This window comes from Typopeltis vanoorti, chromosome 2, assembly GCF_054136105.1.
Source record: "Typopeltis vanoorti isolate ZY-2024b chromosome 2, IOZ_Tvanoo_1.0, whole genome shotgun sequence".
Taxonomy (NCBI): Eukaryota; Metazoa; Arthropoda; class Arachnida; order Uropygi; family Thelyphonidae; genus Typopeltis; species Typopeltis vanoorti.
The window spans coordinates 27,445,992-27,458,380 of NC_143550.1; the positions used below are offsets into that span (position 1 = coordinate 27,445,992).

General features: G+C 33.8%; 1 protein-coding gene across 3 annotated transcripts in view; it reads right to left on the reverse strand.

Moving 5' to 3' along the window:
* ari-2 (E3 ubiquitin-protein ligase ari-2) overlaps positions 1–12,389 on the reverse strand; it is a 208,768-nt gene that overhangs the window by 46,569 nt on the left and 149,810 nt on the right. For all 3 annotated transcript variants that reach the window (XM_090404136.1, XM_090404144.1, XM_090404128.1), the window contains exon 9: positions 9,155–9,200. In XM_090404136.1, coding sequence (XP_090260262.1) covers positions 9,155–9,200 — 46 coding nt within the window. The remainder of the gene's footprint in view (positions 1–9,154; positions 9,201–12,389) is intronic.

Below are 12,389 nucleotides of genomic sequence, written 5' to 3' on the forward strand. Positions count from 1 at the left end.
CACACCAAATGGGAGAAAATAATATATTCAGAAATTCATTTAAATGTGAATTATGCAAACCTTATTGATCTAGACCATGTTTATGAATGTAGATGAGATCTTCGACCAGCTGATGCTGTAATACCCAAATAAGACATACCTCACATTCCTTTAAAGTGAGGTATGGAGATCCTTCTGACTCAAAAGCTTGTGGTATGAATGAATATTGATGAGGTGCTTAACTAGTCGAGGCTTGAATTATCTAAATACATCTTGTATTGTGCATAGTCTTATAGTAAGAGAACATCTGAGAAAGAAGTTGATTTAGAATTGCATGAATTACAGGTATAACTGTTTATAATTTTTGAAAGAATAATATAAGTCTTAGTAAATGGATCTATCGGTATGGGTAGGTTTCCTACCTAGTAACAAAAAAATTGGATTACTACTTAGTTTATGAATTATTGAAGTGTCCAAGAAAGAGAAATCTGTTATGTTTTTCTTTTTTCCAGAGCATATGTGATCCTAGGATACAAACTACAGAAAGTCCTAAGATATGTCCTAAAGCCTATTGGTGACATTGTTTAACCAGATAATAAATATATTATCAAAGCAGTGTAACTACATAGGTTTAAGGAATGATGAAAGTAATTTCTTTTCCAAGTGTACCATGAAAAATTTTCAAGTGGAACAGAAGTCAGAGATCCCATAGAAATTGCTTCAAAATGTTAGCAGTAATGCCAATCTATACTGCATTCTGGAAAAACTCATTCCTTTACTAAATGAAAGTGCTTAGTGAGTATTAAGAAACTTATTCTTTGGTGACATTATTTATGCAAACTATTAAGATATGAATGCAGTAATGGCCTTTATTTATCTCTGTTTAAATTTAAGCACTTATGCTTTCATCAGTAATCACAGCAGCCTAGTAATTGTGCCACACCTACACATTTATATGATCCAATTATTCCATTTTCAAAACTTTCAGCAATAATTACCAATGAATTAGTGATTTTTTTTTTTTTTAATCACTCATGAGTTTTCTAGTTTATTCATTATAGTAGTTTATTCTTCAACATAAATTACTGTAAAAAACCAGTGAGTAGAACTACTGGTAACCTCATCATAAGCAGTCACAATATCATAAGGAGTGGTTAGAAATGACATATCCTATAACATAATTTGGTGAATTAAAGCAATAAAAAGGAACAACTCAACTACCTTGATTTTCTACTGAGATGAGAACATCTAGGAATGGAAGTGATCTATATCTTTCTTCTTCTTCTTCTTCTGTGAATTGGATTTTGTGATTTAAGCTGTTGAGGAATTCTATAAAAGTGTGTAGGGTTTCTTCAGAGCTTGATTAAATTACAAAGACTTACCTAAGCCACAGTCTGGGTTTAGTATGTACATATTGATGGCTGTCTGTTCAAATGATTTCACATACATATTTGCCAAATGTGAGAAAATGGATGCACCCATGGCTAGGCCTTCTGCCTGTTCATGAATAAAGGTCTTGAACCCTGAAGAAAGTGTTGTCTAGGCAATGTCTGGTGGAAACATTTTTGGTGGAAAAATGTATGGTGTGTTCTCTTGGAACACTGGTCAACAGGCTTGTGACATCCATACTCACTATGATGCCTTTAGGATCCAGTTTAATGTCATTTGTTTATGAAGTCTTGGAGGTTTTTATTTATTTGTTTTTAAATATACAATAATGTTTTTCCTACATGTGTAGAGAGAGAGAGAGAAGAGTAGATAAATACTTACAAAGGAATATGTGGAATGCCTAGCATCATCCAAAATACTTAGTGGTACACCCTCCTTGTGTTTTTTTTTAGGTATTATTATTATTTTTATTACATGATATCAATGATTCATTACAGAAGGGCACTCTACTCTACTTTGCCACACACACACAATCTCACTGTCTCCACTACTACTTAATTCTCCTACTAAACACTACCATCAACACCATCTACCACCATCATCAACAATAGTATTATTTAAACAAGCATTAGATAGAATAAATAAAGAATAAATAAACAGAATACATTTTAATTTATTTATTCTTTATTTATTCTAATTTCTTCCACTAATTGTTTCTATTCTGTTTTTGTGTGTGTTGTTAATTTTAAACAATATCTCTGTGACTGAGGCAAAATAGTGAAAGCTATTAAACCTGTTGTTTAATTATTTCTTTTTGTGCTGTAAGTTATTCCATTAAAGTACAACATGAACAGTATTATTTCTCTGTAAATTGTGCATGTTCTCATGGCATAAATGCCTGTATGCAGGATAAAAAAATCTGAGTTCCTTTCTGAGTATCTTATACCTCTGTATGAGATCGGCTAATTCAATGTCAATTGAAAAAGCCCACATAAAGATCCTTCTCATCATGATGAGAATCTAACCCAGGCCTTTCCAATCAAAGGGCACAATCTTCTGCTGTTCTTCCAATTCTGCTATGGAGGGTGTTACATGGGATAGCTGGACATTTAGAAGTGATTTATTCTTTGATATTAAGCCAATCTACAAAGATCTTTTACTAGATCATTGGTTTTGTTGGGGATTGACACCACCAAGCAGTTCGCTCATTTTGTTTATGTACATGTTCAAATCCAGAACTACAATGGTGGCATTTCCTTTATCTGCTTTTTAGCACTAAAATGTCATTTTTTCAGAGGTCTCTCAGTGCTCATTCAGCATTAGAGATTAGACTAGAGGGGTTTTTGAAATTAATTAGAATGGCTGCTGTTCTTATAAGTATGATGCCTACAGAATCTCTTGGAATTTTATATAAGCATTTCTCTATATTTGCTATTACTTCATCTTTAGAAACACGCTTGGGAGATGTGGCAAAATTAAATCCTTTGGCTAATATACTCTATTCAGCTAGAGAGAGTATGTGAGGACATGGTGACTACTACTTTATTTACTGGGGACATTGATTGTTGGTTTATTTTTCCTCTCATGAGATTGGTGAATTTTTTTTCTCTCCAATATGCACATATGTTTTTGAGCAACATATTCTGCCTTAATCGAGGTTAGTTTATCTATTAACTAAAGGTTAATAGATAGCATCAAAAACAAAAGACTGACATGACAAAAGACATGAGTGTGTATCAATGAGTTGAAGTTTGTATGTCTAGAAATGGCCATAGCTATTTTTTGTCAGGCAAGAACCATATACAGTCATTAGTTTCATACATCAGGTTGTGTGCATCTTCAGATTAAATCTTCATTAATACCATTTTTTTTAATTTATATTCAATCTGAAGATTAATTCTGAATCTAAATCTGAAGATATACATTTTTTACAGATTTCTTCAAGAGCTTAAACCATAAAACCTAGTTCACATTAGAAGGTGAAAAAAAAATCATTTTGTTCCCATCTCAGTTTATAAAATCAAGACAATCTTTCATTTGAAATCTACAAACTCAATATTGGAAGATATCTGAATGCTGTGACACATCATCATCCTGACAAAAAATGAGGCATCATCAAAACACACAAAGATGGGCCTTCAACATATCCAATGATGACACAAAAAAAAAGAGTAATGTATCTTAAAATTAGATATACTCCTAAAAAAAAAGGATATGACCTCAAAACCATTAATAACATCTTAGATAGACCATCACATATTCCGGTGGATATACGGCAGCAAGATTACTACAAAGGAGCAGTTTCCTTATTCCACATAAAAATAAATGTTACAGATCAACCAGCAAAAATACAGCTTGCATGCCATTACAAAAAAAATGTCCATGATGATAAGATTGCCAAAGCAACCTTGCCCTCTGTTTAAAGAACATAGATGTGCAAAAGTTTCTATACACACACACACACACACATGCATATCAGTTACATCGGATGGTTGGATGTATCAATTTGGAGAAATCTACCTCAAATAATATATCAAAGATGTGGAGAAGAAACAGGAACATGAATCAGAATTGGAATTTCACATCAAAGAAAAACATCAAAAACTAACTTCACGAACTATGTTTGCAGATTTAGAGAGGCTAGTGAACCACCTTTGGTCAGCATATATCAAAGACCTATACATTAACGAATTAGGTTATGAAAGAAGTTACACAGCACTTAGCTACAATAATCTATGCACCTGACATCTCGATTTTATATTCATGATCTGGTTTATGTTCAAGAATAACAGTTATTAACTTAAAATCTCTCTGTTAATACTTTTCTTTCTATTTGTATTCAAGATGTACATGACATAATGTATACAACTAGTAATTAAATATTTTTATTTCAATGAAGTGTTACATGATTCTTGCCTGACAAAAAACAGCCACTCTATCAACTGTTCAAAAATAGGCACAACTACTTTTGTCCTACTCTTCAGAATAAAAAAATAAAAGATACAGAAACACAATAAATGTAAAACTAGACTTAATTGTCACTACATTAAAAAAAAATAATTCCTTTTATCTGAAAGTATTCTGGATCTATTAGTATTAGTGAATTTGCCAAAGCTGAATTTCAGTTGAATAATAACCTGATAAGTTGTAGGCTAGGGTTTCAAACCAGGAAAAAAGAGCTTGAAATCTTTCATAAATTTTAAAATTACAAATCTGAAACAAAAAAGCATCAAATTTATAATTTTTATAAGTTTTAATTTTAATAAAATGAAGATCATATAGGTTTTATATGATGATTAAATTTTATTACAAATTAATGAAACAATTTACAGCAGCCCTAGAAGAAATGTTTGAAAAAAATAGAGGAATTATGGTAAATGGGCAAGAACTAAATCATCAGCGATTCACTGATGGCAATGATCTTTTAGCAAACTCTGCAGGACTTCAACAAATGATCAGTGAAATGAATACAGAAAATAAAAAGATAGGATTAAATATAAACAAGGACAAAATGAAAAAAATGTATAATAAAAGTCAATACAAATGGAATACTTGGAAATTGATATAGTAACTTCCTATGTTTATCTAGAACAATCATTGTAGAGGGAGATTGTGAAGAAGACATTATATGTAGAATTCAACTTGGTTTGGATAGCCTCTGGAAAACACACCAATTGGCCTTAAAAGAAAAATATTTGGCAGTTGTATACTTTCAGTCATGACATATGGAAGTGAAATGTAGACTTTGACAAAAAAAAAAAAAAAAAAAAAAAAAAAAAAAAAAAAGAAGACCAAGTTGACGAATTACTCAGAAGAAAATGGAAAGATCATTACTTGGTATTACCATTCTAGATAGAAAGTGCAATAACTGGATCAGAGCTCAGAATAGGATGAGAGATAGAATAGCCATTAAAAGAACCAAATGGCAATGAGCAGGTCATATTGCAAGATGTAATACTCAAAAATGGACAAAGTTGATATCAGAATGATATCCCTGAGATGGAAAGAGAACTACAGGAAGAGCAAAGAGAGGGTGGTAGGATGAGATTAAAGAGATGGCTGGAATTCAATTCACAGCTGGAATCCAGCAGTGGACAGAAAATGGCTACCGATGATGATGAATGAAACAATTTAATGATTACAACAAATATATTCATTACTGTTGCATTTCTTTTAAATATAATACAATAATATCATTATATGACTAATCAACTATATTAGTTCACTAATGTAAATGCTTATAATTTAGTGTAATCCTTTATCCAAGTGTAACCAAACAAAGTTTGCCTCTCATCACCCCTTGTCTCAATATCTCCCATAATGCAAAGCACATCTCCTTGCAGATATGTATAATGCCTATGCATTAAGGGAAGGGCCACTACCCAGACCGGTTTCGACCTTTATTGAATGTTCGAGTACAGGTCAAACTCCAAAAACTCAGCATTGTTTCCCTCAGTAACAGGCTCACCCTGCCACTGAGAAGACCTCTCAGAACCAGTTGGCTCTACACCATGACAGACTCACCCCACCAGAGAGCAGTGCCTCAGTTAACTTCATGGGCTAGAGCATTGCCATTCATTGCCCCTCCCCTACCCAGGACCTGGGTGACGGCAACAGCCGAGCCTCAGTTAAAACTTCATGAGCTACAGCATTGCCATTCATCACCCAAGCTTCCAACTAGTTTCGATTTTTATTGAGGTCTCTTCAGCGGGAGCTAGACACAGAAGTGGTGATACTAAAACAGAAGCAATGGAGAGGTCATATTTACCTATACACGTTGCCAAAAGGTGTACCTCCTTATTATTAAATTACTCTGGATTTAGAGAAAGATGTTGAAAGTTTATTTTTCACTTGGTTAGACTATAATAAATTTAGTTTAATCCTTCATCCAAGTGTAAGCAAACCAAAGTTTGCACCTGAAGTATCTTCATGACCTCTCCATTGCTTCTGCCTTAGTATCACCACTTCTGGGTCTGGCTCCCACTGACAAGACCTCAATAAAGGTTGAAACCGGTCTGTGTAGTGGCCCTTCACTTAATGCATAGCATTATACATGTCCACAAGGAGATGTGCTTTGCATTATGAGAGATACTGAGACAAGGCATGATGAGAGCTTAGTCCACCTTTACTACCAGTTGTCTCAGTCCTGAAGATACTTCAGGCACAAACTTTGTTTGCTTACACTTGGATAGAGAATTAATCTAAATTTATTATAGTCTAACCAAGTGGAAAATAAACTTCCAACATCTTTCTCTAAATCCAGAGTAATTTAATAATAAGGTGGTAAACCTTTTGGTTGAATTCTGTGTAGTGGCCCTTCCCTTAATGCATAGCATTATACATGTCTGCAAGGCGATGTGCTTTGCATTATGGGAGATACTATGACAAGGAGTGATGAGATCTTGGTCCACCTTTACTACGAGTTGACTCAGTCCTGAAGATACTTCAGGCACAAACTTTGTTTGCTTACACTTAGATAAAGGATTAAACTAAATTTATTATAGTCTAACCAAGTGAAAAATAAACTTCCAAGATGTAAATGCTTCTCTATGAATGAAATATCTAGGGAAGATATTAAAAATGCAATAAATCAAGCATAACAAAGCATCCGCATATAATTATTATTAAACAAACACCTCCTGGAATCAAGACATATTGAGGGAGGCAATAGTAAGATGCAATCTAACAAGGATAATATGTATCACATCTTATCTTAAATTGATTCAACATTCATGCACTTGCCACTCAACAACCACTCTCAATGCAAAAAAAAAAAAAATTCATGTCTCATTCTCTTAAGCACCATATCTTTATACAATTTCCAAGAATAACCTTTTATCCCTATCTCCCCTCCATTCTTCAATCTTTTGAAAAATATACTGCATATCTAACTGGTAAGCTCCTCTTAACAAAAAAAAAAATTTATACATTAACTCCATACTCTGGAGTTATGTCACCTTCGGTACCAGAGGGGTGCTGTAACTTGGAAATGTCAAAGTTGAAGCATTGCGTTGAAGTTTGGTGATGGTGCAGTTTATTAGGTATGAAAACCTTACAGTATGAAAACTAGTTCACTGAATGAGTTTGTGTGCTTCAATGCCATCTATTGTTGGTCAGGCATAGCACTCTGTCATATCTCTACATATCTTCTACATTTTATGAAATTGGGTTGATGGTAGAGATAGATTTTCAGTAGATTTTGATGGTACTGGTCTTTTTCAGAAGTACTTGTCTAAAATTGTACTCAATTGTGAACTAGAGTATCTTTTCTTTTCTCTATAGATTATGGTCCCACAGAAGGTTCTATCAAGGAAGAAATGGAGGAATTTTTTGAGACATTAGAAAAGGCAGCTGGAACATTGAAAAAGGAAAAGTTGGTCTTTGTTGGAGAGCAGAGGAGGAAACAATTACCAGACATAAAGAAATGTTTTGGGAAAATTTGGAGAAAAGAGCAAAGCTAATAATAATATGTGCCTGCTGGATTTCTGTTCAAGGACATAGACTAGTTATTACCATGTTCTATTATTCTAGTGTATTATTGATGCATTTCTTTTCCACAATTTCACTACAACATTTAGCAGATATCACCACCAATGCTTATGTGTGATTTTTATTAGTGTTTATCTTTAATCAAATGCCCATACATCTAACACAGTAAACACGCTATAAACACATGATGACAGTAAAAATAATCATGCAGGCGCATTTTAACTGTACATCATGACTGCATTGTAAATCTAGAAACATTGGGATTCACTACTGAATGGGAATAATTGATTCCATTTTCCTTTTTATTCTTTTCATTTTTTTAAAACCTTATTTATCACCTTAACACTCACAAAAGTCAAATATTTGATTTTGAGATTATGTTGAATATTTAGGTGAGATATTATCTCCTTCCAACTTCTGGGTCCTAATAGTAATGCTGCAAGTAGGGATTACACTATTCAGCCCAGTGGGGATTTGTTTATCTCTTCAAAGTCAAAGTGAATGGCAAACTACTTAATATGAAAAATATAACATAGAACAGTGTTTCCCAAAGTGTGATATGAAACCCCTGAAGGTTATGAAAAATTTTAAAGTTTTGACACTAACATTGACCTCTGTTAGGACCGCTTCTGGTTGAATGATGACAAGATTCTGTTCTAAACATGTGGTTCAAAGCATTCGAACAGAAACTCTTAATGCAACCAGAGAACTATAAGCTAAACTTCCAAATCATTCACATCTTAAATTTTAATGGTCCTCAGCAACTGCTTCATCCTGTGTGTGTATCTATACATATTTAATCATTTTAGCGTTTCCTGTAATGTATAGATACACACACGGGATGAAGCAGTTGCTGAGAACCATTAAAATTTACACTTTAATAATAAGTTTCACATATTTGTAATGTATTATAATGTGAATGTTAAAAAAAAATTCCTTTATAATTATTTGTATGAATGACACACTAGCTTCTATAGAAAAAAATTTGTGTTAGATGGAAGATACACCAGTGTTACTAAAATTTAAAAATGGGAAAGTGGGTACTGAAAGTTTGGGAAACATTGGTATAAGGAATAAGATTTTTCCAGGTCAACAAAAAACAAACAAACTTGAATATGTCCATGTTCAAAAACAATAAAATTTGTGATTAATAGTTTCAGAAACATAGTTTTAATATAAATTTAAGAAATAATAATAATAACTGTTAACAATAATTATAACACCCATTTGCTTAAAATACTATATACAAAGGTAGACAATGATAAAAAAAAAAAGAAAAAAAAAGAAAAGAACTTACCTCCTAAACACATCCAACAAAAGTCATATTTGCAACTATAACATTGCTATAAAATAAAGCAAAATCATGAGTTATTAAAACATTTTTTTAACTTTAAATGTGAGAGGCATAATCTAAAACTGCAATCTTTCTACTTCACTACAAATAATTATATATATACACATACATACATACATACACCCACACACACTATCTATCAATAATTGTCCAGACACTTTAGAAATTTACAAGTGATACCAGCAGGTGAACCCTAATATCGGGTACATACCCGATATTAGGGTTCACCTGCTGCTGTCCATCTTTGGCTTTGAGCACCTCCTGCATCCTTTGAGGGAGGCTTTCCACCAATGTGTGGCAGACATCAGGTGGAATTAGTCTCCATTCCTCCATCAAAGCAGCACTGAGTTAGCGACAGATCGAGGACATGATGCTGCTCTGGAGCTCAATTGCCACTCCAATTCATCCCACAGGTGTTCCATGGGGGTTGAGGTCAGGACACTGCACAGGCCAGGGCAGTCATTTAAGAGCCATCTCTTCATACCATTCCATAACAGCTGCAGCTCTGATTATCCACAATATCAAAGTACCGAGTTGCCTTTATGGAGCCATGGACAATGACCAGTGGTCCCACTCGAAACCAGCTGAATGCACCTCCTCCCCACCAAACTTTACTGTGGGTACAACACCTGTGATAACAAGCATTCACCAGGTTGCCTTCACACTCTGACATTACACTAGAAACAGGTAAACCTTGATTCAATCGCTTCGGACTACCATTTTCCACTGGTCAATTGTCCACTTCACATGCTCTTTGCACCAGGCCACAGTTTATATATATATATATATATATATATATATATATATATATATATATAAACTAACTTTTCTAAACAAGGCCCCCCCCCCATTGTTTTTGTCAGGGAACCAGGGCAAACAGTGAAACTAAAGATAGGAACCATCAATATAAGCAGTATTAATGGAAAGGAAATCGAACATGCAGAAGAATAGGAAAAGTATCATGGAGACATAATTATCATTACTAAGACAAAGAAGACAAAAACAGGTGAAATCTTACTAAATAATAAGATGTTATTTTCAAGCAATAACACTCAAGGAAAAGAAGGAGTAATGATAGAATTCAACAACAAACATGAGGATAAACTGCTTGATTGGAAGGCAGTTTCAAGGAGAGTTATTTGGGCGAACTTCGAAATGAGGAAATGGACAATAAAACCTATTTGTGCCTGTGATCCCACAGCAGATTCTTCTAAGGAAAAAGTGGAGGAATTTTTTGAGTCATTAGAACAGGTAGTTGACGTCGAGAAAATGGAAAAAGGAGTCCTTGTTTGAGATCTGAACACCAGAGAAGGATATAAATCCCACCATGCATATAGGAACATTTCTGGGAAAAGGCAAAGCTAATAATACGTGCCTGCTGGATTTCAGTTTAGGATATAGACTAGTTATTACTAACACCATGTTTCAACATAAGATGTGCACAAATTCACATGGAGAGAAGACACAAGAAATAGGAAAAGCCTCATTGACTATGTCTTTGTTGATAGTAATATCATCATGTGGTTCAGGATACAAGAGTGCACAGAGGATTTGAAATTGGAAGTGACCATTATTTAATACTAAGCAGGATAAAAATGGATATCACATTGAAAAGAATAGTATGTAAGAAAGTTTTAAAAAGAATTAAAGATGAGCAGCCTTTACAGGTAAATTGTAGACTCGACTATACAAACATTACAGAAGAAAAAATTGAAACAAATTGAAAACAAGAATCAAACCTTGGAGACTCAGTGGCAAACTCTGAAAAAGACATTTACTGATTCAGCAATGAAGGTATAGTGAGGTGAGAAGTCTGCAAGCATAGAAAAATAAGAACACCACGGTGGACAAAAGAATTTAAAGAAGCGGTATTGCAAAAAAAAAAAAGAAAAAAAGAAAGCATACCAAAAGTTCCTAGCAAGTAAGTAAATAGATACCTTAAAAGAATACAGAGAAGAATGTAAGAGAACTAAGCTATGTGTAAAAGTAAACACCAAGAATAGACACAGAGAAAGTCTTCTTGGGAAGACTTTCTCTGGTAAGAGTATGGAAAATAAATATCAGCAAGGTGCCAAAATGTTCTGGGGCTATCGAAGAAGCTTAGAAATGGGGGAAAGAATATTGTAAAAGGAATCAAAGATGACAATGGTGACATGAAAACTGAAGATAGGATATCCTAGATGTTTAGAATAATTACCTTGAAAGACTGCTAAACAAACCAAGCAGTGATAGAACTGTAGTAGAACATTTTCAAGAAGAATGCAAAGAGGAGCACATATCAGTAACTGAGGTAGAAAAAGCCATCAAAAACTTGAAATGTGGAAAGGCAGCTGGAGTAGATGATATTCGACCAGAAATACTTAAGTATTAAAGTTTTGCACTGCTTACACTGCATAATTCCGATGGCTTTGTGAGAAAGTTGAATTACCAATGATTGAAGTAGAGCTCTAATTAGTAGTAGTAGTAGTTCCCCTCTACAAAAGGGAATTGAAATTAAGAGAATAAAGCTGAATGAGAGAATTACAGAGGACTTTCTCTACTAAGTGTTTCTGGTAAGATTTATGCAAGCATACTTCAAAAGAAGTTGAAAAAGATTGTGGAAGAGAAACTTGAAGAACAAGCTAGTTTTAGGCCAAATAGAGATTGTCGATATCAGATTTTCACTTTAACACAGATAGTTGAGAAATAGTGGGAATGTGAAAAGGATCTGTTCTTTACTTTTGTAGATCTGGAAAAGGCATGTGACAAGCTGCCCAGAGAAAAGCTTTTCAAAGCACTACAATAATATGGGGTGAATTGAACATTATACTGAATAATACATAGTCTATATTTAAGTTGTCAGTCAGTAGTTAGAATTGATGGAAATACAGGAAGATGGTTTGATGTAAAATCAGGGGTAAGACAAGGATTCACAAGTGCCATCAATCCTGATCTTAGAATTTAAGATGTCAAACTTAGCTCTTTGCTTTATGCAGATGATGTACTCCTAAACACATCTAGTGGACGTCTCCAGGATTCTCTAACTAAATTGAATAACAGATGTAACAAATTTGGCATGAAAATAGCAAAAAGACGAAAACTATGAAAACAGGCAGGAGCATTAGAAAACTTCAGCTGCATTCTGAATGGAGATCCCATACAACAAGTAAAATATTTCAGCTATTTAAGCACCGTTTTT